Raw genomic sequence first — 27,685 nt, 5'->3', positions numbered from 1 at the left:
GTAACTAAAAAAGATCATTATTTTGCATGCACTTATATTGATACGAAAAGACTTGAAAAGTGAGTGGTTTAATCCGTTAATTCACTGTTTCTTGTCACGTAAAGTATTTGATTTTTACAAATACGGAAATGCAAAAGGTACATTGAGCGATACAAACTATAAATATTTTTAATTTGCTTTCAGTTAAATAAAATTAAAGGTAAATTATAACTATAACGGACAACCGTTCTGGTGTAGTATGCGAGTATTCGCCTAAAACACCGACGGTTTGCGGGTTCGATTCCCGCTCCAGATGGATTTCTGTATTTGTACAAATATTTCTTTCCGATTAGGATGTCTGCTGTACTTGTGTCAATTGCGCTCCAGTTATTTCTCCTACATGGGAAAAGAGGTCTAACAGTAGGATGTTACAGGCTGAATGCGTATTAAGATTTAAGTTATATTTCTATTCTAATATTTTATATCGAGATACGAATTATTTTTAATTATATTTATTATGTTAACTGTATAAAACCTAATATATAATAAGAACACGAGACATCACAAATACATGATTATCTATTGCGCGATAGACTATAATTTAAATTTTATTTAATAAAATATATACTATGTCACTTATTTAAATAATAAATAAATAAACAGATTGTGATAGCTGCACTTTGCTCGAGATATTTTAAGATACATCTATAATAATCTTAAACTTCTTTATGAAGATATGACATTACATAATTATTATGTGATTACACATTAATACACATAAAATCGAAAAGGATATACAAATAATAACGAATTTATAAATATTATTTATATACAATATTACTAGGAAATTTATATTCATAAACAAATATTACAAATACATCGAATTTATGACGTTTAAACAAATAAAATTTAAAAAGAAAATTTATTTTATAGTTATAATACAATATTTTTTTACAATTAGTATATAATACAATATTTTTTAATTCTCCATTCACACATTCTTTATTTTTAAAAATTTACACTCTTGATTTTTAAAATCATTCAAATTAAAAATCACTAGATATAACAAATGCTAGATTAGTGCCGTCTGTCTTTTTAGATTTAAAAATTTTTCTTCTTAAAGTTTAATACCCTAATGTATGTATTCGTTGCTTTAATAAATATTACAAAAAAAAAAGAAAATATATTAATATTATACAATTTTACTGTCAATTTTTATATACAAACATAATTGAAAAAGATTAAAATGAATCTAAACGTCTAAATTAATAATCAGTTTTTGCATACATAAGTCATTAATTGAAATAAAATTTAAGGATAATACAAGTACAAGTCTATATTAGTGCATGTTTATATCACATAGCTCATAATCGCAGATTTATAAAATCCCTATTAATTAATTATTATCGCAATTATAAAACTTAAATATTTTATTATAATTACGTTTAATTATTCAAAATGAACAATATCACATTTTTGTAAAATACCTATATTAACCTTAAAAAAAATTGCAGCCAATGATTATGTAGCAATATACAATATTTTTAACACATTATAACATAAATTAGCTAAAAATCAAATCACATTAAGATTTTATCACTTAAATCACTAACTTCCAAAAATTTAGCATCTCAGTATTTCACTGCAATGAGACTACTGAACAAAGTCCACGTCGTCCCCAACCTGCAACAGAATAACAAATAGATTTAATTAGATATATATTTTTAAATAAATAAATATCTTGATTCCATCATACCAGGGGTCCTTAAGTGACTTTATCACCATAACTAGTTGTGCTCAGCGGTTTCGCTCGAGTTAATTTGAGGAAAATACATACTGAAATATTATATAGAATATAATATTTCAGTAGCCTTCGTCGGTAAATGGTACTATCTAACACAAAAAAAAAATTCAATTCCTACCAGTATTTCCAGATATCCACTTTCAAACGTGAGGAAGTCTAAGTATTTTAGAAGAAAATATGAGTATTATCTTCTGCCAAGCAGTAGTAAAGCATCGTAGCTGGTTCAGCACGATACAATAAGAATATTTGCCACATACAGATTATTTGTATGACAGTACAATTATGTAGGTAATGTATAAAAATAAAAAACGAATGTTTTTGTTATTGTGATACAAAAACGATTGTTCTTTAGACCACGCGACTGAAGTAAAACATCTTTAGCTCCATCTATCTTATATCTCCCTTTCAACTTCCGTTCGCCTCGCCCGATCCGACTTTTCGTAACGCTCTCGTCACGCATTCACCGGCTTGCTCCTCAAGTCAAGCGTGCGTGAAGAAGTTACTTCAAAAATTACCACATAAGACTATCGTATCGTAGTTGTGTTTTAAAGCGCCCAAATACCGACGGATGCGGGTTCAAATCCTTCTTGGGATGAATATTTATATTTGTACGAATATTCTTAAATATTTATTTTTACTCAGCAGGATAAAACCTTCTCAAAACCTGGAGCAGCCCGACTGGGGAAGTATTTCGACCTTACAGAAGATTACAACTAAATAATACTGTTTTCAAGCAGTGTTGTGTTCCTGTGGTGAGTAAGGTGACCGGAACTTCTGGGAGGGAATTGGGGATTGGGTCGGCAACGCGCTTGCGATGCTTCTGGTGTTGCAGGTGTCTGTAAGTTACGTTAATCGCTTACCATCAAGTGAGCCATAAGTTTGTTTGTCGACCCAGTTGTATATGAATTTTTTTTTTAATACAGTTACTCAAAAAGTGGCGTATTGTTCCGATTGCTATCATAGACACCTAATAGCGATCTTTACACTTAGTAGCGACTATATCCGTAAACCTACAGACGGATTCTAGAAAATGAATCAATGGAGCAGTCAAGATAGTGTATAAATTATATTTACCTGCATTATGTACTCAAACTCCGTTTTGTAACAAGTTCTTGATTCCAAAGAAAACCGGAACTTGTGGAAGGAGCCATTGTTTGAGACCACTGTAAAATAATAAAGGACAAGATTAATTACGCAAATTGCCATAAAAAACAAAGCATTATTACATACATGTGTTTGTACCTAATTTATATAAAGTAATGGTTGAAATTCTACCATAAGTATTTTAAATTATAAGTTCGAACATTATCAAGGATCTGTTGTCAAAGACTATACTTCTATAATAATAAACAAAAGAATATATATGCGTGTGGGTATGTATGTCAAATACATGGTAGTGTGTGATGTTGTTTTTTATTGATTTAATGTATTTTTACGCATAATTTAAAAGATGTATTAGCATTCTGCACTCTTTGTCTATATAAACTATAAGTGTGCGAAAATATTCCGTCCGGGCAATTTTCGTTAAAAGGGGTTACCCTACGAAGTTTTTGATTCACGTATTATAATATATAGATAAAAATGAATTATTACTTTGGAAATGATTTTTAGTCAATGAAAAATATTGAAAATTTTAAATCTTGGAATACGTTACGATTATTCTTATAACATTTTGCCGTCGACAGTTGGCACAACAGGACAGTCTGTCGCATCAGCTAGTACATAGGTATACTAATAATATAAATATTTAAATAATATCCTCAATACTGACTTTTAAAATTATTTCTTTGAAGTGCCATAGGCTTAAGATCCTAAAACTCACGCATAAGATTAAAATGACTCTAAAGCGCGTGTACAAATAAATTTAATATATTTATTAGTTTGTATATTATTTTAGTCATCTCTATTCCATTAGATAAAATTATGTAGGTATTTAAAATTTCAAATTTTATTAGTTTTTCAATATTTATCAATGGCGTTGTTAATTATTAATATTTAATATTTCAAAGGTGAAGGTGAGTATCGTCCACGTGTAGGTTACGGAGTTTTCACAGAAAATCGATTACAATGTTAATGTTAGGACAAAGTCCGAAGGTAAACGTAGGAACGATTATTTTTGAACACTTGATTGAAATTGACTATAAGCAGTGTGGTGGAAGCTCCGACCCATCTAAACGGAGAAAGAGGCCTATACCCAGCAGTGGAATTACAGACTGAATCGAATAACGATTCGTTACCTAAGCACGGCAGCCACTGCTCTAGGTCACAGATATATGATCACGATTCAGCCTAAAGCATTTTATGAAGTCTCATAGGCGTACACTAGTCAACAAATGTGCATAATTGTATATTAACAGATAAAAATGTTTAAAACCACTGCTCTAAATAAATATCTTGTACACAATCGATCGTCTATTCCTAAAATAAGTAACTTAATGCTCGTATTATAGGTAACAGCCGACTTTATAGCTACATACTGTTTTTGATAAACATACATAGAAATAATACATATATAAATAAATAACTACAGCAACCACGGTGACGGGCGGACTGTCCGCCATAGTTGTTGTAAAGTATCCGAAACGTCGGGCATGTAAAAAACCTAAAAACTAATAAAATCCCAAAAAGTTGTTTCATTATAATAAGTGAGATTCGCGTAAACATTAGAAAACAATAAATAAATACATTTATCACACCCCACTACAAACTGCGCCAGCGGTCTAGTCAGTGGCAGCAGCTCTAGCTCACAGATCGACACCAACAATTCATATTACGCCAACTCGAATTTTCGATAAGTTGGTTTTTTAAATGCAAACTTAATAAAATGTTTTTTTTATATGTAATAACAAAATTGTGAAATTACAATTAATAAATTAACTATTAAAGATAGATACCAAATTTCAAACTGAGGTAGGGCACAGCAGGAATTTCCTACTCAAAATATGGAGCAGCCCGACTGGGGTAGTACCTCGGCCTTACAGAAGATCACAGCTAAATAATACTGTTTTCAAGCAGTATTGTGTTCCTGTTGGTGAGTAAGGTGACCAGAGCTCCTGGGGGGGGATTGGGGATTTGGTCGGCAACGCGCTTGCGATGCTTCTGGTGTTGCAGGCGTCTATAAGTTACGGTAATCTCTTACAATCAGGTGAGCCGTACGCTTGTTTGCCGCGTAAAAAAAAAATTCAAATAAGTTTCTTAATTAATATAAAAGGTATCACGTTTTCCCTTTTATAAGCCTCTATTGTAATGTTCACTTTTATGAGTTAGCTTAGTACGAATTGCTGGTGTCGACACGTACACCAGTCGACAGAGCGCAACTTGTGACAATTTATATGATTTACCTAATAATTCTGCATGTTTAGGTTGCTAGGCCCCCACGCAACTCAATTAAAACATTTTTATTTTCTTTCTTACATTATATTTAAAACAACACTTGAAAACTTAAGAACCGACATCTTGCATCTTTGTAAAAACTTTTAGTACAGAGTAGAATATTCAGTGTATTAGCATAGACTATAAAAACTAGGTACATAGATTAACAACTCATCATCATCATTACAGCCTATACAGTCCACTGTTGGACATAGGCCTCCACAAGTTTACGCCAAAAATAACGTGAACTCATGTGTTTTGCCCATAGTCACCACGCTGGGCAGGCGGGTTGGTGACCGCAGTACTGGCTTTGTCGCACCGAAGACGCTGCTGCCCGTCTTCGGACTGTGTATTTCAAAGCCAGCAGTTGGATGGTTATCCCGCCATCGGTCGGCTTCTTAAGTTCCAAGGTGGTGATTAACAACTACATATTAATATTCTAATGCCACTCACCGACCACGCTGTCGCCGCTGAAGGCGCACGCGGCGCGCGCCCGCCGCCGGTCGTCGGGCGACACGTACGGCGCGACGGCCACGTGCGCGTACGGGCCCTGCGCGTGCCACAGGTGCATCGTGCCCTTGTCCGACACGCTGCACACCAGCGAACCGGACACGTTGAAACTTATACTATAAACATCAAAATTACTTCATTCAAATCGTTAGCGTTGTTTTACAAGCACAGCGGGAAATTTCCTGCTCGAAATATGGATTGAATGGAAATATATTAAATAAGGCATTACTGAGATACATTGGTCTTTTGGCGAATTCGCTGAGAATACTGTTATTAGTAACTTATACTACACACATCAAAATTACTTCATTCAAATCGTTAGCTATACTTAACTGAGGTAGAGCACAGCGGGAAATTTCCTGCTCGAAATATGGATGGAATGGAGATATATTAAATAAGGCATTACTGAGATACATAGGTATTTGACTGTTACTAGTAACTAAGACACAACAACAAAGCATAAATAACGTAGCTCTCGAGCATGGTTTATACTGAGGTAGGGCACAGCAGGAATTTCCTGCTCGAAATATGGAGCAGCCCGACTGGGGTAGTACCTCGAACTTACAGAAGATCACAGCTAAATAATACAGTTTTCAAGCAGTGTTGTATTCCTGTTGGTGAGTAAGGTGACCAGAGCTCTTGGGGGGATTGGGGATTGGGTCGGCAACGCGCTTGCGATGCTTCTGGTGTTGCAGGTGTCTATAAGCTACGGTAATCGCTTACCATCAGGTGAGCCGTACGCTTGTTTGCCGACCTCGTGACATAAAAAAAAATAAATAAATAAATACATAAATACATCCGTTATCTTAAACTTTTATTACTTGCAATTTACAGTGATTATTGAAACGACTTCAAGAATCGGTTTTGGCTGAACCTACCAAAAATTTCCTTATTAAAATCTTAAATCACTATTATTAGTTTTGAGTAAGGGGCAATGCCCCACCATGCTTCAATGTAGGTACGCCCATGGTCAGAGAACTGTCAATCTGCAATCTTATGTAATTAATCGCCTGTAGAATAAGCGTAATGCTTGATGCTAACAAAAGACATGTGCATTTTAGTCTGTGGAAGATAATTTTAAATAAAAAAAGTACAATATGTATACTCGTATGAAAATAAATTACTCACCAGTAGACTTTGGCATAATCAGAGCCGCGTCGCAGCTCATATAGTTTCGTTTTTTTGTCTGTATCCCAAAGTCTAATGACGGTGCCCCTTTCCGAAGCAGTGGCCAGCTTCAATCCATCACCTGACAGGGTAAAGCAAGCCAGCTGCGACTGATGACAGCCGAGGACGGCAGGGGAACTCGACATACTCCCTACTACTGTTCGGGAGATGTCCTAGAATCAACGATATTACTTATATTAAAAAGAGAAAATTTTACTTATAATCAGTTGTTATGCAGCACAGTTTTAAAGAGTTTGCTTTCGGTGTAATATGCATGCAGGTTTATTTAATTCTTGAATGGCTTATAAGTTTTAATTGTGCCAGAGAAGCACAATGATTTTGAAAATTTCATGTAGGTTGGAAAACACCCCAAGAGAATGATCGGAGTGGTTGAAATTTTAAGGTACATTTTATAGCCAAAGGCAACATATAAAAAAAATAGGTTTTCGTTTTTGAACAACAGCGTCAATAAGTTGATACAAACCAGGCGTTTACTATCTGAGCAACTTGATTTGATGTGTCTCAAAAATTAAATTTATTCATAATAAACTTAAGTTTGAGAATTAGTTTGTACGCACTAACCTTAATTTTTTTTGGTCCTAAGTTACTAATACCGCCGAAAGATAAATATGGGTATATTAATAAAAGTACGAAGGTAAATGTGGGTATATTTATAAAAGTATGAATATCTTTGAATTGTTAGAGTATTATGAACCTCATTGATATTGTTATAACTCACTATGTGAAAAATACGTATTCAATTAATAGTTATTAAGGCGAATGAGGGATAACACAGTTCCACTACCACCTTGGAATTTAAAAAGCCGACCAATGCGGGATAACCATCTAACTACTGGCTTTGAAATACACAGGCCGAAGACGGGCAGCAGCGTCTTCGGTGCGACAAAGCCAGTCCTGCGGTCACCAACCCGCCTGCCTAGCTTGGTGACAATAGGCAACACACATAATTTCGCGACATTTTTGGCGCGGATTTGTGGAGGCCTATGTATATATATTGTGAGATTAGCAAAAGTAATAAAAGAATTAAGCCAGATAAAAAACGTTTAATATTTCTTGGGATTTCTCATGTATATATGTTAATCTCTGTTACAGTTAAAAACCCAACCGCAAATTAATAATTGCTGTTTCAACAAAATTATTGCGAACAGAAATATCTCATAAATAAATTGAAAGTCGATGATTAAAAAGGAAAATACATTTTAAGCGTTTATCTGTTGGTTACCGTTATACGCCAGATGGTGACAAACAGGGCCTAGAAGGAAAGCGAATACTGAAGTTACACTTACCATAAGCTGAACAGAGCCTGTCCGATGCGCAGGCGCAGCGATTAGCTGTAATGCCTCCACGTCATTACTCAAGGACATCGAACACAAAGGCCGGGTGTTGGACGGTATCCGCAGTAGTGAAATGCGCTCGAGCGTTGGCAGTGCTAGCACTTGTACAGTAGAGCTGAGAACAACGGCAACCCTAGGGAAAATAATTAAGTTAATAACTATTTTTAATAGACTTCAAAAAAGGATGAGTTTTTCAATTCGACTGTATTTTTTATTTGTAACCTCATATTTTTTACTGTGTGCACCGATTTTAATCTAATATATAAAATTCTCGTGTCGCGGTGTTTGCAGTTAAACTTCTCCGAAACGGCTGTACCGATTATCATGAAATTTTGTGTGCATATTGGGTAGGTCTGAGAATCGAACAACATCTATTTTTCTTAACCCTTTAAATTATAGGGGGTGGGGGTGGAGGAGATTAACAGCATATATGGCAAAACAACGTTTGCGGGGTCAGCTAGTATAATATAAATATAAAGACTTCACACTCAACGGCCCCCAGTAGGATTTACTGCTGTGTCGGGGGTCCAGAAACACATACATTACACAGGCACAAACACCCAGACCACGACAAATATCTACACGGCCAATACAAATATCTGTCGTGAGCGGGGATCGAATCCGCGACCGCTAGCGTAACAGCGGTCGTCAAATAATAATACTATCTTTAATAGAAAGCAGGCGCTTGTCATGTGGTCCCATTAAATTTGAGTGAGATTGCACGAGTACTTTTTAAGTTATTTATAATAATGCGTATTGATTATTTTGACTACCTACGTCGTATTACTTGTCGATGTTGATTGAAGTCTATTTTTTTTTTTCGTTTGCGAGCAAATACAGATTTTGTTTGAGAACCAAGATAATTGATATTAAGCGTAAACATACGACTTTTATGTTCCACTACTTGTTTATCGTTAATACATATTACGACTTAGGTTTACTAGAAAATATTCCCAGTAATTTGTTCACAATCAAATAGTAATTTGTAGGTAATTTAACAAAGGTGTTGTAGTTACATTATAAAATCGCATACAAATATGTCATTACATATAATTATATTATATTAACAGGCGAATTTCGTGCTGTGTGGCTACGGCACTAAAGAATTTAGCCACCCTCTCTCTTCCCGTGGGTGTCGTAAGAGGCGACTAAGGGATAACAAGGTTCCACAACCACCTTGGAACTTAAGAAGCCGACCGATGGCGGGATAACCATCCAACTGCTGGCTTTGAAATACACAGGCCGAAGACGGGCAGCAGCGTCTTCGGTGCGACAAAGCCCGTACTGCGGTCACCAACCCGCCTGCCCAGCGTGGTGACTATGGGCAAAACACATGAGTTCACGTTATTTTTGGCGTGAACTTGTGGAGGCCTATGTCCAGCAGTGGACTGTATAGGCTGTAATGATGATGATGAGGCGCTTGTCATGTGGTCCCATTAAACTTGAGTGAGATTGCACGAGTACTTTTTAAGTTATTTATAATAATGCGTATTGATTATTTTGACTACCTACGTCGTATTACTTGTCGATGTTGATTGAAGTCTATTTTTTTTTTCGTTTGCGAGCAAATACAGATTTTGTTTGAGAACCAAGATAATTGATATTAAGCGTAAACATACGACTTTTATGTTCCACTACTTGTTTATCGTTAATACATATTACGACTTAGGTTTACTAGAAAATATTCCCAGTAATTTGTTCACAATCAAATAGTAATTTGTAGGTAATTTAACAAAGGTGTTGTAGTTACATTATAAAATCGCATACAAATATGTCATTACATATAATTATATTATTATAACAGGCGAATTTCGTACCGCCATTTTCTTGAGTATATCGATATTTTTTATGATAAACTTATCCTGACAACAACGCCACAGTCGTTTGGGAGTTACGTGCGTATATACATTTCGGATTCAGTATTATTTATATTCCAAAAGACGGCTACTTTAATTTGACTTATGATTCATGACAATTTTAATGAAGACTATAATTATTTATTAGCACCACTGTATGACCAGTAGGTAAGTATGACACATACATTTACGTGTACAGAGTTGAGAGGTCAAACACAATTACTATGGATTATATGCTAATATTTATAAGGTTCAGTTTAGTGATAATATATTAGCATCATGTTATATACATTTAATAAATAGCAATAAAATACAACAGTTACAAGTATTTTTTAAGTTCCCATATGGGACAAAAGTTTTCGGAGTACATATTTGTATTTCAAAAACATTAGAATCTAAGCCTATTTTACGTCTATCTAAAAACTAATGGTTCTTTAATATTTATATAATTTATTTTAAACAACAGTAATTACAAATAACAAACTTCAATCAATAAAACGAACATTAGAACGACTTTAATATAATGTTCATTTATTTATTTTATTTAATTACTAGATCATTATTGTCTCGTGATCAACACGTTTGATTGTGTTTACAGAGAGACAAAACAAAAATGGATGTTTACTAATTTATAAATAACGTTATGTTTTTCATCGTATAAGCAATTAACAATATAGGAAACACGTAAAACAATAACTCATTAAAAACAAACTCAACCTCAAAGCAGAAGGTAGCAGAGAAATATTAGGTATGTAATACTCCTCTAAACTAGTCTTGAGTTATTTCGGTAAGGTAGCCGGAGCTCCTGGGAAGGATAGGGGCTACCCCACGCGTCGCTAACGAGCTTGCTATACTTCTGGTAATACAGACGTCCATAGGCTACGGTAACCGCTTACCATCAGAGAGTCCATACGCTTGTTTGCGATCCTAGTTGTAAACAGTTGTTATCTCAGGGATTTTGATAACGTTACATTAAACTATATAAAAAATAGTACAAATTGCCAAACTTCGGATATATGATAATGAACATTTTGTCATCATAACGGCAACTAAGGACAGAGCATATTTTAAATTTAATCTTTGTCTGTTATCACAAGGTACATTTGAGAAATATGGAGAGATAGAAAACATGATTATTAATTTCATCAAAATGTTAAAACAAATTTAAACAAATTACGACATAATGCATTTTAAATGTGTATTTTTCGATTATCGAAATATTTACATGAGAACGTGATGATGTTGTGATTTTTATAGATATTAGGTCAGTCGGTTAAGGCTGTGTTTATCTTATCGATTTGTAAGAACACTGTACATTTGCCAATAAGGGACGTTATCTTTGGATGAATACCTATCTAATGAGCTACTTACTTCCTTTTGTATATCGTTGTGCCGAGGAAGGGTTATTATTTTCGATGTATATGTATGCATTTGTAATAATACCTCAAGCTTACGAGACACATACGAGTAGAAGCGAGTGATAACCGCGTTAGAGTCGAAATACAGTTTATTTATAAACTTGATATAGACACGATTTCATCCTTGGCTAATTTCTTTACTGTTTCAAAAATAATTATTTTGATTTTTATTCTGATCTCACAAGAAACGCTACGAATAAAATATAAATCTAGGAATTTGAAAACCGCGTAAGTCGGAATGTACGTAAATCCGCATATTTCTATATACTTTCTCATGACTACAGCTCGATGGATTAACGTTGTATCATTTTTTCTTTATAATAGTGCGTGCAGATTGGAAATTACGGTACGTGGACGGTTTATTCGACATGACAGTAATAATAGCAAATTGACGGGTGTTAGGGGCGGTCTGCACCGGGCCTTTGGGTACCTGCTTATATCGATACGTCCCTTTAATCAAATAGCAAGGCATAAAATCAATACAACATCTATCAAACATGTTGTTGGAAATTCGAAACCCAAAAATAAACTATTAATAAAATTAACTGAGGTAGGCCACAGCAGGAATTTCCTGCTCAAAATATGGAGCAGCCCAACTGGGGTAGTACCTCGACCTTACAGAAGATCATAGTTAAATAATACTGTTTTCAAGGAGTATTGTGATCCTGTTGGTGAGTAAGGTAACCTGAGCTCCTGGGGGGATTGGGGATTTGGTCGGCAACGCGCTTGCGATGCTTCTGGTGTTGCAGGCGTCTATAAGCTACGGTAATCTCTTACCATCAGGTGAGCCGTACGCTTGTTTGCCGACCTAAAAAAAATAAAAATAAAAAAAATAAACATGCGTATAGCACGCATCATTTCAAATTATTAAACTAAAGTTATTCCCGCTAATATTTAAAATAAATACATAATAAATAATATGTTTTCATATCGTACTACGTAAACACATTTTTTTCTACTATATCATAAGCAGTCTCCGTTCGATTGATAAGCTTATCCTAAAGACGACGTAATAAGAAATAGAAACACAGTTGAGTTTCTATTTTAGTTTGCTTGGTTTATCGTTTTAACCTAAAAGCGGAGTTCCAAAATCAAAACCAGCTATTCTGTTAAAAGCTATTGTTATGATGCCAATCAAAAATTTAAAATTATGAACCAGCATGATGATTTGCCGAGAAATTATATTTCACAAATCAAGATGTAATAGGCATCAGAATCTAAAACATATTTCAATGACTCACAAAATAAATAAACTTGAAAATAAGATAAAAGATATTACTATTTAAATAATCCCAACTACATACCAACTTTTAGCTTTCCTTAGCTCCAACATGCGCTTACAACAAAAAATAATAATAATAATTAAATGCGACCCTTGCCTTGTAAAAAAAAGTTTTAAGCATTTTTTTTTTTCTTGTTTGATTTGGGTAGGCCTATTCGTATTCGAACAAACCGATTTCGTACCTGTTTGTAACACAAAAAATGGGTTTCTTGCTAGATGGGAATACCTTCCTACAACTTTCGTTTCAATGGTAACCTGAAAACAACATCGTCTACGAGTTTACGTAAAAACCGTTTAAAAATTTTCAAGATTACAATTTAGCGTACTGGTAATTGAAATGAAGTTTAACAAAAAGTATGGAAAAAAACGAAGATTCTTCTAACATTGAGCCCACATGCAGTTTTGTAGCAATGGACGCCAAACAGGCTTATACCACTAAAAAAAACGTTACCTGCGGGAACCAGGACAAAAAGGAGAACCCAATAAGATAAATAGTTTTGGACAGCAAGTAAACTTAAATTTTGTTAACTATAAATATATATCTGGCAATAATATCTGGTATGTAATAATCACGGACATGTTTTTTCTTTGTATTTTTTTTTAAATTTTATACTTGTTACATTATTTTTTTTAAATTTTACGATCCAGTGACAGGGAGACTAATGGCAACATACTCGAAGGACCACTTTGCATGACAAACAAAGGCAATCATTATAAATTCTTAGGCGCTATTAGCTCCAGGTGTCCAACATCGGCTGCTATTATCTATGTATTCAAAATCTATTATTGCCTTGATATTATTTAATATTATATTTATTTGATTGATATTATATTATTTGTTATATTTTATTGATTTTAAACTTAGGGAATCATAATTTAATATTCAACTAGCGACCAGCCGCGGCTTCGCACGGGTGTAAAGACTATCAGTGTTCCTCTACTACGAGTATATTATGCATGTTTTATACATATAAATAACCTTCCTCTGAAATCACCCTATTACTGAAGAAAACCGCATCAAAATCCGTTGCGTAGTTTTAAAGATCTAAGCAAACAGACAGCGGGAAGCGACATTGTTTTATACTATGTAATGATACATTTTATTTACATAGGTAATAAAATAATAATTTGTTAAGTTTTAATTTATTTAGTAAGTACATAAGAAAAAAGTAGGAATACTTTTAAAAGATATAACTGCAAAGCGTAAATTGTAGCTATCATTATTTCAGTAATTAATTTAAAATTACAGGAGTAGGAATTAATTATACATCTTGAAAAATGTAGTGTTATGTCATAATAAATAATCATGCATTGCACATTTGTATTTTATATTAAAATAATTATACCTATATCCGCCAACCGGCAGTGGAGCTAATGGATTAAACACCAATCTTTCGCCTACATGGAAACAGAGGCCTTTTGCCCAGCGGTGAAATGGTACAGGCTGAATGGTAACATTTTTCTTTAAAAACGCATCACTTTTTGAATAATGACCCATAAATATAAGTAACTAATAAAGCAGATATGTAAGAAGAGTTTAGTCTTTATTCATTCTTTCAAAATATCCAAACTGTCATTTATGATTTACTTAAATTTTAAATTCTGGTCAAAAATATTTATGTAATTTTCAAAACTAAATATACAATAAATTTTAAAATTCATGATTTTATAAAGATGAGATGAGATGTACGTGACGGACATGATTGTGATAAAAAATTAAGTTTACGTTTTTCTGTACCTACTGTTTGGCTAAAAATTAACCGCTCCGTTACTTGATATAATATGTTAATATATTTTTTCATTGTCTTTACTGTACTTTAAAATTCGGAACCGTGTACTGTTAAATATTCATTCGGTCCGCAAAATGTTTTGTTCGTCATATTCTTGAATTATTTATGATACGAACGTAAGGCGTAGTTTTAGTATTAGAAAAATTGTAAGTACCTACTTAGTGAATTACGTTTTAAGATAAGTTACAAACAAAATCACTAAGTATCACATTGTCGCGCATACAATACAAAGCATGTTATCGATAATTTAAAAAGGTATAATATATTTATTATTTTTTAATTTCAATTTTACTTTTTTAAGCCATAAAAAGCAGTATATAGGTACATATTAAAAAAAAAGTAACACTTCTTTAACTCATGAACCGTTCAATTTTGAACACGACACGAAGGTTCATTTCGATCTAAATTAAATAGTGTTTAGTAAACAAATCGTGTTTTGGATAGAGAAACCGGGCCTAAAGCAAATTAGACTAATAATGTTACTGACAACTTGGCAAGTAAGAAAAAAAAAAATCAATAGAATTTTAAATTAAGAACAATGAAAACTAGTCTAGTGAACAAAGCGAAAATTGGAAACGTAGAATGCAACTAATCGTAAGTTTATTGAACGACATAAAGTTCACGGTCCCACATTTACAAACAGCTGTCGTCTAGTCAATGTTGATTTTTAAGGCCGATGATATATTAGCGTTTTCGAGCATTTTTTAAAGCGCTTGACGAGCACCAATGCTGCGTGAACAGACGTTATCACATACTGAACACGCTATAATCATGGCTCTTAAGTATATTGAGGTGGCTTGAGCATTACAAACAGCGTCATCAAATCAATATTATGAGGCCGATGATATGTTAACGTTCGTCATCGTAGGCTATACACGCCGCTTACGCATATTTACTTTAGTTTAGCGTTTGGCAGACACGCTTAGGAAACGCTAATACGTGAACGTCGACCTTTTTTTTTTGAAATTTGTATTACTGGCCCTTGCGTCCTTCACATCGTCATCGGTGTGAGTGAGGGTACAGACGCATCGGCAAAAAATTTTGGAGCCCTTTAGGAGGGCTCAAAATGGTTGTTCGTCCTAAGGATGTCTCCTAGTGACATCGCACTACCTCTTACGTTACCTACTTAACGCCTTAGAAATTATATTAGTGATCTAAATGGAAACTAGTAATATGGCTTAGATTACGTTACGCCGCTTACGTTTTCAAAATTTTATAAATACTTGTAAAAATTTTCATAAACTTTAAACTAGGAACATTGACTGTTAAATAAGAAAAGATAAAAGTATGTAATACGAACCCTTCAATATTGGCTTAAAAAACATATTATAGTAGTGAATAAATAAAAAATGAATCTCCGAAATGTAGGTATGTACGCGCATAACTCCCGAAAGACTAGGCCAAATTGTTCTTTTTTCTCTTGTAGCTTGTCACGAAATTTGTATAAAAAAATCGATATATTCACAAAAGAAACTGCCGGGTTTTAGGAACAAAGTTTGCCGTGTCAGTTAGTCATCTACAAAGGTGTCAACTTACCTGTCGATTCTGGCACGTATAGCTCTTATGGGTGATTTGAAGTGAACTTCTGCTGTGAAAGTTCTCTGTCCATCATCTAAAATCCTTAGAATAGATGGTGAACACGACTTCACGATCAGCAGCCAGTTTGTGCGGTAGATCATTTCGCATATGCTAACTCTGCCGATCTCATCAATGTCTGAAAAATTTGGTTCATATAAATTTTACTTATAATTATACCTGCGATACGCGGGTCTGTTCGCTCACTTTTTTTACTCAGTTTCAGCAGAAAAAGTAGCCTATTAATTGGGTCATAAGCATATTAGATGTTATCTTTTTAACCGACTTCAAAAAAGGAGGAGGTTACTCAATTCGACCGTGTGTTCGTGGATAACTTCGTCGTTTATGAACCGATCTTGATATTCTTTTTTTTGTTGGAAAGAAGATATCTTAGTTGTGGTACCATGATAAGGATCCCAGAGAAATCGAGGGAAAGAGGAATACCCTTGAAAATCCACATAACTTTTTACTGGGTGTACCGATTTTGATGATTTTTAATTTAATCGAAAGCCGATGTTTATCATGTGGCCACATTTAAATTTCATCGAGATCTGATTACAACTTTTGGATTAATCTTTGATAATGCATATTTACTTGACTATTTTTTCGTGTACCTGCGTTGTATTACTTGTCGATGTAATTGAAGTCGGCTTTTTTCGTTTGCCAGCAAACAATTATTTATTTAGAGTTTTTTATATGTGTACATGTCTACTATATGCCACTATAAAGCATGAGAAACCATGGAATGAAAGAGATCTCCTTTAGAGATAAGTGCATTATTACCATCAGCCTTACATATACCATTTTTGATATTTAGTGAAATAAATTATAAAGTCCGTTAATAACATGAATATTCTCTATATCTTTCTCTCTAGCATTCTAATCCGATTTCGATCTGCTAGTTTTTGCGAGACAAAAATCGATATATACACCCCACAACATGTCTCCCTTATAATAATAGGAGGGTACATATATACAATAAAGGTTTCCAATAACACACCCCAGTTTACTTTTTTCTTTCTAAATAAGGGTAGCCCGATTTCGTTAGATTTTGTGTCTTTACATTATATGCAGAGAAATATGATACGCTTTTTTGTATTATTACAGGCTGAATAAAATATATCTATAAATAGTTAATTCAATTGCTACTGTTTCAAATATTAACGAAAAAATAACTTTAAAAAAATCTGTTCGAAACATAAGTTTTATAAATTATCGATAGCTTTAGAAAAAAGAAATTTTAATAAAAAAAAAAACAATTATGTGATTTGAAAAATGTATATATAAAATATAGTATAAACTATTTATAAAAAAGTCTGACTACTTCAAAACTCAAATATGAAACATGTTTTTTTATAGGGTACTTAAAGGTCTTAGTAAAAATGTGTATTATTTAAATTATATAAGCTTATTAATATAATGTAGGTGGCAGTACATTCAGATCAAAGATGTTTATATTCATAAGAATTTACAAAATTCACTTATATGAGAAATACATTAGAAAGAATACATTTTTAAATAGGTATTAGTATTACATTATTTCTAGACGAGCTTGTCGGTAATACACAATAGTTCAACACATTATACGATATCATCATAAAAAAACAAAAAAGTGAGGGTAGAACAATAGTATATCGATGGTAAGACCAGTCACTATGCAGAAAAAAGGAATAATATGATAAGCGACGAAATACAAATACATATCTACTCATATTTAACTAGATGCGTAAAATTTTAAATTTTATATAATTAAGGTTTTTATTTATTTATTTTTATTGAGATTTTTTTACCTATTTTCTAGTTATTTTAACGTTATTACTTCGATTTATTATTTTAAGTGTTAAGTTTTAGTTATATTAATTATCAATCATAATATATTAGTTTTTGTTTTAATACAAAATTTTCTATAGGAGGGTACTCAAATATTTATGCTAGTTATTATATTAGAGGTATCTTGAAATTCAGCTTGTGTTTACTTAACTATACGAACTATGAACATTTTTCACCATTTTTAAAAATTACTAAATATTTTAAAATTAAGATACACTTTGACACTTTTTTTGTTACTCTATAACTAAGATTATAACTGTATTTAAATTACTGTAACACAATACAAACATATTATGAGCATATAAAATTTGTTTACCTCATAAAGAAATGTTTTGAATATAAATAACATATATGAACAGTAAACATAATAGCAAAGTACTAACTAATTAATAAACAATAAAAATAATTTAAAACTTTTACGTATATTTTATTGGAAGTTTTATATGACAGATTGAATTCAATTTTTTATGTTTTATATACAAGAAAAATATTACTTACTATAATGTGTTTTCTCAACAAGAGGATCCACATTATAAACACGAAGGCCAGACTTTAGGCAGGCACTGAAGCAGCCTGCAGAAAATAATTAGAAAAACCAATAAGAAAACTTTAACACTAAGATGAAGAAGCAAATTGTTTCTAGATTCATGAATACAGGTGAAAATACTTATGAATATTTAAATAAGTTTAAAAAGAACAAACAATATTACTATTTTTATTAAGTTCAAGTGTAGATGAACTTTACATGTTCATTGATGAGTCACAAAATTACTGTTATGCTAAAACATAACATAAACAAGAAAAATCTAATTTTTTTTATTTTACTTCTTTATTGCAATCAAAATGTTACAAAAGTACATGTAAACAAGGATTGCTAAATTAAAACTTCAAACAATAGGATATTTAAGAGAAATGTAAACTGCGTGGGCATACAACTATAAATATAAACAACACGTGGAGTCAAGACAAACGCGTAAATCGTGGCAACTCGCTACCACGCAACGCATTTGTCACACTGTATTGTAAAACTATATATTTTGAGTCGTATAGCACGCTATTAACATCTCTAGATCATTCAAACCATGAATAACATAAGCGAATGAGAACAAAGAAGGTTGACGAACTAGGAAGTAAAACAAACCTTGGTCCTGGTTAAATCCCAGGGACGTAATACCGCTGCTCGACCCGAACGCCATGTTTATTAGAAGATGAATTTATCATAAACATTTAGTTGGTTTATTTAAAATAGTCTCAGTTGACATTTTCACATCGAAATTTTAAATACGAATAATTTGTTTGTTACATGTTCCTTGTGTGCAATACACAGCTGATTTGATGACTGATGGCAGAATAACATAAGTATTGCCAGGGATAGTAATAATTCAATGTTGCCGCTTTATTATATGTATATAGATAGAAATGTATACCATTTAAAAAAACATATAATGAGTTCTTTTTTTATTATTAAAGTATTTTATAAATATTATATTTTATTGATTTATTTTAGTTTTTGTGAAATAGCAACAACGTTGTTCTATGTTTAAAACCAAACATATATTCAAAATGATGTTTTTAAATTAATATTTTTATCATGCAGAAAGCAAAGTAATAGGTGTATAATATGTATTTATTTTTAAAATTCATTTTGATAATATACCCACATACAACCTTTTTACAATCAATATGAAAAAAAAACGAAAAACATCAAAATGTTTTTATCTTCCCTCATTGAAGAAATTGTATTACAGATAAAGTTTTTGGTTTCTAAAGCAGTTTTAAATTATGTAGGGTGTCAATTAGCAAAATTAGTAATTGTAAATTTAAAAAATATTAACTTTATAAGCTGAGGTAAGATATATAAATCAATAGCCAATAGCTTACATATTCCTTAGAACATTTGTATTTAAAACCGTGTGTTTATTTCAGATTATATTCAAAATAATGGATTTTATAACAACGACGAACAATGATTATCATTGGCCGTTTCCAAAACCTGTTGTGGGAAAGTAAATATTTTATTCATAACCTATTAGGCAAATATGTATAAAGAATAATAATTTCTTTGTTTGATCACTGTCACGATTGCCCTATTAATAAATTTTATTAGGATCCCATCAAAAGCGACAAAAGCCACTTAGAAACTGATAAATATCTACTGGTTTTTAAGTGACTTTTCGCTTTTGATGGAATCCTATTGGAATTATTCAATAAATACATTTAAGTTAAAATACTACACATAAAATCTAATACTTCTAATACGATTTTTATAATAACGCAATAGCCTATATGTTTTGTCCTAAATTTGTTTATAAAACATGAATTAATTAAATCGTTAAATAACTTTTAATTTTAATAATTACTTGGAGCTGTAATCATTGGTTACGTTCCACTTAAGGCCCGCAATGCCATCGACAACGACCGCTTAAATTTCCGTTCCACTAACGTAAAAACGACGCGGGCGTTCTAGGTGAATTTCATAGGTGGAACGCACATTTGAGCGTTGTGAGCTCGCAACATGGCGACATGATTAAAACATGCAGCTGTGGGGGTTGTGAGTGAATATTTCGCATGGATTGGAGTAAAACTTAATTCAACATCGATTCCTGTGAATTTATCCTTGTGTTTTTGACGGAATGAATGACAGATAATGACTCGGAGCATTCATCAAGTTCTGATGATATTCGCAATTTGACAGTGACAATTATTTATTTATTTTAAATTCCCGCCACGTATTGATGAAAGCCAACTTACTCTGACCGATCTATATTTTATGGATGAAGTGAGCCCGATGTGGTCACGAACAGTGACGTCATCTATTTCTACGTTGTTTAGTGAAACTACTCATTATCTTCAAAATGTTACATCGGCAATGTGTTAACATAATACTGTCAGCTATATTTATTTAAATGTACAAGGTTGCTGTGTGGTTACGGCAGTAAAGAATATAGCAACCCCTTCTCTTCACGTAGGTGTTGTAAGAGGCGACTGAGGGATAACACAGTTCCACTTACACCTTGGAACTTAAAAAGTTGACTGTTGGCGGGATAACCATCCAACTGCTGATTTTGAAAGACGGGCAGCAGCGTCTTCGGTGCGACAAAGCCAGTCCTGCGGTCACTAACCCGCCTGCCCAGCGTGGTGACTATGGGCAACATATATGAGTTCACGCCAATTTTAGCGCGAACTTGTGGAGGTCTATGTCCAGTAGTGGACTGCGACACTGCGACTGCGATAGGCTGAAGTAATGTACAAGGTTTTACCATTGTAGCCTCGTTAAGTATACCGAATGATAAATCTAAAAAATAAATAAAATTTATAAAACAAAAATTTATTGAAATTATCTCTAAAGACCCTGTCAGCCACCAGTGCCTGATGAAGCACCTACTATTCGACCAACTCCAGTTGCTCCTTATTGTCACTGTGATGCGCATTCTTATTCACCCCGCGTTGAGCAATACAAACAACTTCTCGAAAAAGAACAAAAATTGTGTCAAGATTATGAGCAGCTAAGAAAACAGGTAAATGAAAAGATATGTGAAAACAGATTATATTGTATTAGTGATTAGTCTCATGTTTATTTCATTTCTATCCAATAAATGATTCTTTTTTTTAAATTAAGGTATTAGTACATTATGCGGATGAGTACTTATTACCTGTAGTATGTATAAGTAGGCTCATCAAAGTTGTATCTGAAAAAAATATTTTTAATCAAAAAATTATCGTCACTTTTGGTATTATCGATCCTTGCTAGAAAACGGTTGAATAGGTAACAAACAGTATGTTTATTTTTAATCTTGATTTATAGTGCATTTGTTATCTTCTCCTTATAATTTTAAGGTAAACTCGTATATCAGGGACTGGCATTTTTTTACCAAAATTGGGTTTCTTGTGTACGCTATTGTTACTTCGCGTTTGTGTACGGCCTGCTGTATCTAAAGTAGCCTGTTTACGCCTATAGTGTATCAGTATAATTATATGAGTTTGTACGTAAATAAAACTGCCGGCTATTGGTGCAGTTAGCATACACCCTTACTTTTTTCTCCAGCGTTGTGGACAGTGATGGGTTTATCACTAGGCTGAGTAGATTGGAGCCTAAGGCGGCAAATTTTATGGGGCAGCTGAAATATATTTTCTCTCGATTCGATTATTTTGTGTTTCAGAGATGACTAAGGACGACAAAAATTGAATAGCCTACTGGCGACAAATTTATAAATCTACTACTGGTTGTGGGTCCCACATTGAGTGCGAAAATGAGTGCTAGTTTTATGTATTACGCTTACGCTTCAGCCTGTAATATCCCACGACTGGGCATAGGCCTCTTTCCCCATGTAGGAGAAGAATCAGAGCTTAATCCACCACGCTGCTCCAATGCGGGGTGGCGGATAGTTTTATGTATATTTTTATAAAAATGTCAATTGGATGTTATTCAAAGAATAGGCATTACGTTGCAAATTTTAGAAACTGCTGACCCTGTGTGTGTGTGTTAAACACATTTATTTAGTAAAAACGAGTACAAAGATCATATGTTTTAGATGGTAGACGTAACTAATGATATTTTGGACCACCCATGTGACGATCTCGACAGCAAGATGATGACTATGTATCAAGCTACCTATAAAAAAAGATGTAAGTTTACAAAATCATAATAATAATAGATTCATTCTTTATGAAGTTCTCTTCATCCCTTCATTATTATGATTGAATGCGATTGTTGTTAATTTATTATCAACCACTAATAAGGGCAATCATATTGTCGATGTCGTATTATCCATAGTGGCAAAAACAGAACTCTGATATACATATCAGAGTTCTGTTTCCTTAACTTTACATATTTTTAATTTTAAATAAAAACATTAACATCCACATATACAATCAAACATACGAAACATCGAGAACGTAGTTTAACATAACTGTTTCATACAGCATTTCCAGTAATGGATTACCGCAAAATAATGGCAGCGGCGCAGTCAAACGCTCCTATACCAATAGAGAGTCACAAGCTAGGTCTTTTGCGTTGTTATAAAGATCCAACATACTTTTCGGAACCACCGCCCACAGTTCGTCCTACAATAAACCCACCAGGGCCCGTTCATACTGGTGTTTCACCCAAATCTATACAAACTTGGTTTACGGAGTTCCCTGGTAGGACAGAATATATGGATACATATAGCTCATCTGCAAAGGCTTGCTGGAGATCTATGCAGAGGTTTAAGGAACCAATGCCATCGACTAGAAGAAGGGCAGACGATAGGTGCGTCTAGAACTAAGAATTAGAACTTGAAAAAGTGGAAAGAAAACTGTTTTGTAACATTGTGGTTGTTGAATTTCAATAAAATAAGGGAAGATAATATTTGGTTTTAATTTCTATACAATAGTACTCTGAGGTTTTGCTAATTTACAATGAAGCATCGTGTTGTTAAGTTCGTATTCATGTCTCATAACCTGTTGTACAGTTGTGGAAGAAAAGAAAATAGGGTGTATTACAGTCGAAACTAGGCTATATACTATTTTTAAAATATGTCAGCAATTCTTAGTAAATTATAATTAAAGATACATTAAATAAGGCATTACTGAGGTACATTGATCTTTTGGCGAATTGACTGAGAATGCTGATATTAGTAATTAAGACAACACACAAAACATAAATAACGTAGCTCTCGAGCATGGTTCTTTTCATCTCCATTAGTTTTATTGCATCTTTGCTATTGCAATTTGCAAATATTAAATGTTAGTTCGATCTTTGACAACGCAATATTTGGTAATTTACTAATTCACTGGTCAGAAATGGACTACAGACGATAAACCAAAGATTTAATTTGTCAAATTTTGATTTACAAGATTATTGTAAGATTTGTATAGATAATTATTAATTAATGAATGCGTGATGAAAATGTGAAGATAGAACATATTATTTTAATGACATAGATCTCATACTACAGCATACCTTTTGCTTTTAATAATGAATAAACTTAAAAACAAATACCTATTATTATATGATAATGCTAATAATGTGATGACATAAATATAATTAATATGTATCTACTAATTATAAATATAATTAAAATGTGATAATTATAAATAATGTTCTGATAAAACTTAGTACAATACGAGTGTATTGTTGCATCCATCGTGTTTATTTAACCTTGTTATATGCTTTACAATTATTATTATTACTATGAGCTACCCGCGGCTTCGGTCACGTTTAAATTATTAAAATAGTGTATTATCATTATACTTATTACAATAATTTAGGACCTTTTGTATACGACATAAGTGATCCAACTTTCGTGCTCTATATTTGACTACTCGCAGAGCTATAATTCTCGATTACGCTTCATGGAGTTTAGCAATTTTAGGGTAATTTCAGTAATACGAACTAATCTCCTAATTCACCATACAGGATTAATACTGGCGAGTTATATACAATCAAAGGACTAAATATTGAATTTAACGCTTATTCAATTTACTTACAAAATATTAATGACTTTTATGTAAGAGTTTTTTTGTTGATCATTTAAAAAAGAAGTATCTATACATATATTTATGTAAGTAAGTATTTGTGATTAAAGACATTAGGAAAGGTGTCTAATTTCAGAATAACGGACTTCCTTAGAAATTTTATCATCTATTTTATCCACTTAAGGACACAACTTTTCCACAAAAGCTGAAAACATTTGTAATTAATAGTCCAGAAATAAAGTTTGATATTTCCAGCTTTGAAAATTACGGACTTTCGTATAAAACTTTCAACCCCTATTTTACCCTTTTAAGGCTGAATCATCTACAAATTCTGAAATACGTAATTATTCATTAGCGTGCATTTTTTTTCTAATTTATAGAAAAAAATATAAACTTGACTTATTACCCCTTAGAGGTTTAATTTTTCAAAACTTTTTTTATTGAACGTCTATATCTTTAATATAAACTATAAACTGTAGTTTTGATAACACGAAACTGAAGTACTTTTTTATAACATAACGAGAGATCTTAGACTAACTTATTTCGGTCCAGAGGCAAAATTTGTTCTTAGCGGACATCTACTAACTATAAACTACGTTATTGCTGGACGTCTACTAAATATTAACTACCTCTCAGTCAAACTTTAAGTTCGTCGTAAAATAAACGATTTTTGTATTTATACGTATACGTTATATCTAACAAATCTTTGAGAGCCTCTAGAACAAGTAACAAATATATTGTCAAACAAACAAAGCCTGGAAAAAAATATTCTGCTACGTCAATATAGAGATTTGACCTCCCGCGGTCGTCGCAAAAAAATAGATAGTCAAAAGAAGTACAAGATTTATTAATGACTAGCTGTACCCTGCGCGCGTTGCTACGCTTTTTATTTTTTATTTTTGGTCGTACCAACTCGGAAACCTTTATGGGCTCATGCACAACATTACTGAAGATAATGACATGATCAAATGCATAGTTTACGATTCTATAAAGGACATACAGACAAACATTCATTTTGATATATATAGATTAAGGTGTGTGGGGTTTACTTACTAGCTTTCTAGCAGGACATATGACTTAATTTATAATTGTTAAGGTTAATTTACAATTTTTAATATAGTAACGGTTGAGTCGGTTTTTCCTAGCAATAAGTTACCTGAATTTCGAAAAAAAAGGTAATCTGCTGGAGCTAGGTCCGGGAAGTACGGTGGATGTCTTAGACATTCCAATTGAAGCTCCTCTAATTTGGTAGCCGTCTGTTGTGCAGTGTTATGGTCTAGCGTTGTCCTGAAGCAGCAGTGGCCTAGAGTGATTGACTAGCCTTGGTTGTTTAGCAGCTAGCTTTTCCATCATGGTTTGCAGTTGCTGACGAAAGACATCTGCCGTAATTGTCTGGCCAGATTTTAAAAAGCTGTAGTAACACCGACACTAGTCCATCAAACGTTCACAAGTAACTTTTTTTGAGTAAATTTTCGCTTGAGGCAGGATTTGGCTGGATCACCAGGGTTAAGCAATTACGATGAGCACTTCCTTTTATCGTACATGATCCACTTTTCATCACATTTAATGATTCGATTTAAAATTCCTTCATTATTGTGCCGGTTGAGTAATGTAACGCAGCAGTTTAAGCGTGTTTGTCGGTTTGCTTCACCCAATTCATGAGTTATACCTTTCAAGATTTTTTACCTTCCCAATTTGCTTCAAGTAGATTAAAACAGTTTTATTATTAACACCGCAGCCTGCAGCTGACTCGGACATGGTTTGTGATAGATCCGCTTCCACAATAGCCTTCAATTCTTCATTATCAACTTTGGTTTCCGGCCGTCCACGGGGCTTGTTCTGCAGGTCGAAATTTCCAGAACGAAAACGTTGGAACCAAAAACTCAGTGTGTTTTCTTTTGCGACACTGCAGCCATTGACATTATTAAACCTTCGAGCCGTTTCTGCAGCATTGGTGGAAGTCCTACTCATAAATAACACGATATTTCAAGTTTTCCATTTTGTAAACTGAGTATCGCAAAAATAAAAAACAAAAGAGAAAAAAAACCAAATGATTTCGATTTCCTAAATGCAAATGCACAAGTAAATAGCTGTATAAATTTGATTTTTTTTTAATTGATACCTATGAGTAAAACGTAATTTTAAAAAATACCAAACTTAGCCAATTGTATCCTTACAATTTTATGACACACATTAATAGTTGTTATATCTAGTAATAAAAATATTTTAAATTTCAAGATATGACTACAATATAAACTTAAAATTATTGTAATTCTCATATATTTCTATAATCCTAAACATGATAATATTTTCAACATAGCAGTTATATTGTATGATATAAATAAACTATGCTAAAATATATTAAATCTATTCACAAATAGACAAAAATAGATTTCAACAATTTAGAATGTAGTACCGACCGTAGCACGCAATTAAACAAAAAATAAAGTTACACTTACCGTAAGAAATGACACTTTTTTCTCTAAATCTTACAAGGTTTTAATAGTTCGATTGTTTTTTTTTTTTTTTGTCGTGTGAAACGAAAATAAATTTAGTTCCTCACATACAAGTATATAGTTCATTAGTTGGTAATAATTATACAGCTTTGATATTTTTTAGTTTCAATACCATCATTCATCATCATAGCTAACCTACCTAATATTACGAGCTAAATATGCTTATATCATATTTATACATATACCTAATAAAATGGTAGGAATGTCAAAACTGTACATTGAATATTTTTTTAAAAGAATACTTGGTGTGTGATCTACAATCGATACCGAAGCCAAAAATATAGTTTTTAGAATTTTTGTCTGTTTGTCTGTATGTATGTCCGGAATAAACTCAAAAAGTACCGCATGGATTTACTTCAAATTTGGCACGAATATTATTAAGAAGTCGAGTCAACATATAGGCTACATATTATCATGCTATCACCTACCGGGAATGAGCAGTGAATCTTTATTTCCTCAACGCATTCTGTAACAACGTGTAATCTAAAGACGCATATTTGAATGTTGTTGTTATTATGTTAATAACCATGCTATATAAGATAGCGTCACCTTATAAAAATCACGCAATATAAGTAACTAAGCCGATAAACATAATTAAATGAATATAAGTAGACAAGACAATTTTAAAGCAGCGCCATCTATGAGATTTTTCTGTAGATATGAAATGTAAAGAAGAAACGGATAAATTAATGTTATTTTAAAAGGTATAATAGTAGGTATTTTGGTGCTGTATAGCGTTCACGCAGATGACGTCGCGGGCAGCAGCTAGTAG

The 27,685-nt window shown here is 32.8% G+C and overlaps 3 protein-coding genes across 3 annotated transcripts; 1 reads left to right on the top strand and 2 right to left on the bottom strand.

The window, feature by feature from the left end:
- Positions 1-1,096: 1,096 nt before the first annotated feature.
- On the bottom strand, positions 1,097-19,284 carry LOC123662717 (WD repeat domain phosphoinositide-interacting protein 4-like). Its single transcript, XM_045597520.1, has 8 exons — positions 19,080-19,284; positions 18,437-18,511; positions 16,070-16,247; positions 8,140-8,320; positions 6,794-7,005; positions 5,613-5,781; positions 2,858-3,025; positions 1,097-1,662 (listed from the first exon to the last, which is right to left on the bottom strand). Exons 1-8 carry the CDS (start codon positions 19,132-19,134, stop codon positions 1,633-1,635), a joined length of 1,068 nt encoding a protein of 355 aa, XP_045453476.1. The 5' UTR covers positions 19,135-19,284; the 3' UTR covers positions 1,097-1,632.
- Positions 19,285-19,879: 595 nt separating this feature from the next.
- On the top strand, positions 19,880-23,286 carry LOC123663018. Its single transcript, XM_045597763.1, has 4 exons — positions 19,880-19,944; positions 21,288-21,456; positions 22,471-22,564; positions 22,862-23,286. Exons 1-4 carry the CDS (start codon positions 19,880-19,882, stop codon positions 23,197-23,199), a joined length of 666 nt encoding a protein of 221 aa, XP_045453719.1. The 3' UTR covers positions 23,200-23,286.
- Positions 23,287-25,666: 2,380 nt separating this feature from the next.
- LOC123662716 (histone-lysine N-methyltransferase SETMAR-like) lies at positions 25,667-26,368 on the bottom strand. The gene is made up of 2 exons (XM_045597519.1): positions 26,084-26,368; positions 25,667-25,789 (listed from the first exon to the last, which is right to left on the bottom strand). Exons 1-2 carry the CDS (start codon positions 26,366-26,368, stop codon positions 25,667-25,669), a joined length of 408 nt encoding a protein of 135 aa, XP_045453475.1.
- Positions 26,369-27,685: the final 1,317 nt, after the last annotated feature.

The sequence above is a fragment of the Melitaea cinxia genome, chromosome 19 (assembly GCF_905220565.1).
Source record: "Melitaea cinxia chromosome 19, ilMelCinx1.1, whole genome shotgun sequence".
Taxonomy (NCBI): Eukaryota; Metazoa; Arthropoda; class Insecta; order Lepidoptera; family Nymphalidae; genus Melitaea; species Melitaea cinxia.
Note: the sequence above shows the minus strand (reverse complement) of the source record. Positions and strands in the feature narration are given on the sequence as shown.

Bases quoted from the DNA above. Each gene is read 5' to 3' on its own strand.
- LOC123663018 (XM_045597763.1), top strand. From the start codon at position 19,880: ATGGATTTTATAACAACGACGAACAATGATTATCATTGGCCGTTTCCA. The intron at 19,945-21,287 runs GTAAATATTTTA...TTATCTCTAAAG, and splicing joins CCAAAACCTGTTGTGGGAAA to ACCCTGTCAGCCACCAGTGC. The intron at 21,457-22,470 runs GTAAATGAAAAG...CATATGTTTTAG, and splicing joins ATGAGCAGCTAAGAAAACAG to ATGGTAGACGTAACTAATGA.
- LOC123662717 (XM_045597520.1), bottom strand. From the start codon at position 19,134: ATGGCGTTCGGGTCGAGCAGCGGTATTACGTCCCTGGGATTTAACCAG. The intron at 16,248-18,436 runs GTAAGTAATATT...CAAATTTTTCAG, and splicing joins TGTTGAGAAAACACATTATA to ACATTGATGAGATCGGCAGA. The intron at 1,663-2,857 runs GTAAATATAATT...ATTCTGTTGCAG, and splicing joins AGTTTGAGTACATAATGCAG to GTTGGGGACGACGTGGACTT.
- LOC123662716 (XM_045597519.1), bottom strand. From the start codon at position 26,368: ATGAGTAGGACTTCCACCAATGCTGCAGAAACGGCTCGAAGGTTTAAT. The intron at 25,790-26,083 runs GTAAAAAATCTT...AAATCTGGCCAG, and splicing joins ACTTGAAGCAAATTGGGAAG to ACAATTACGGCAGATGTCTT.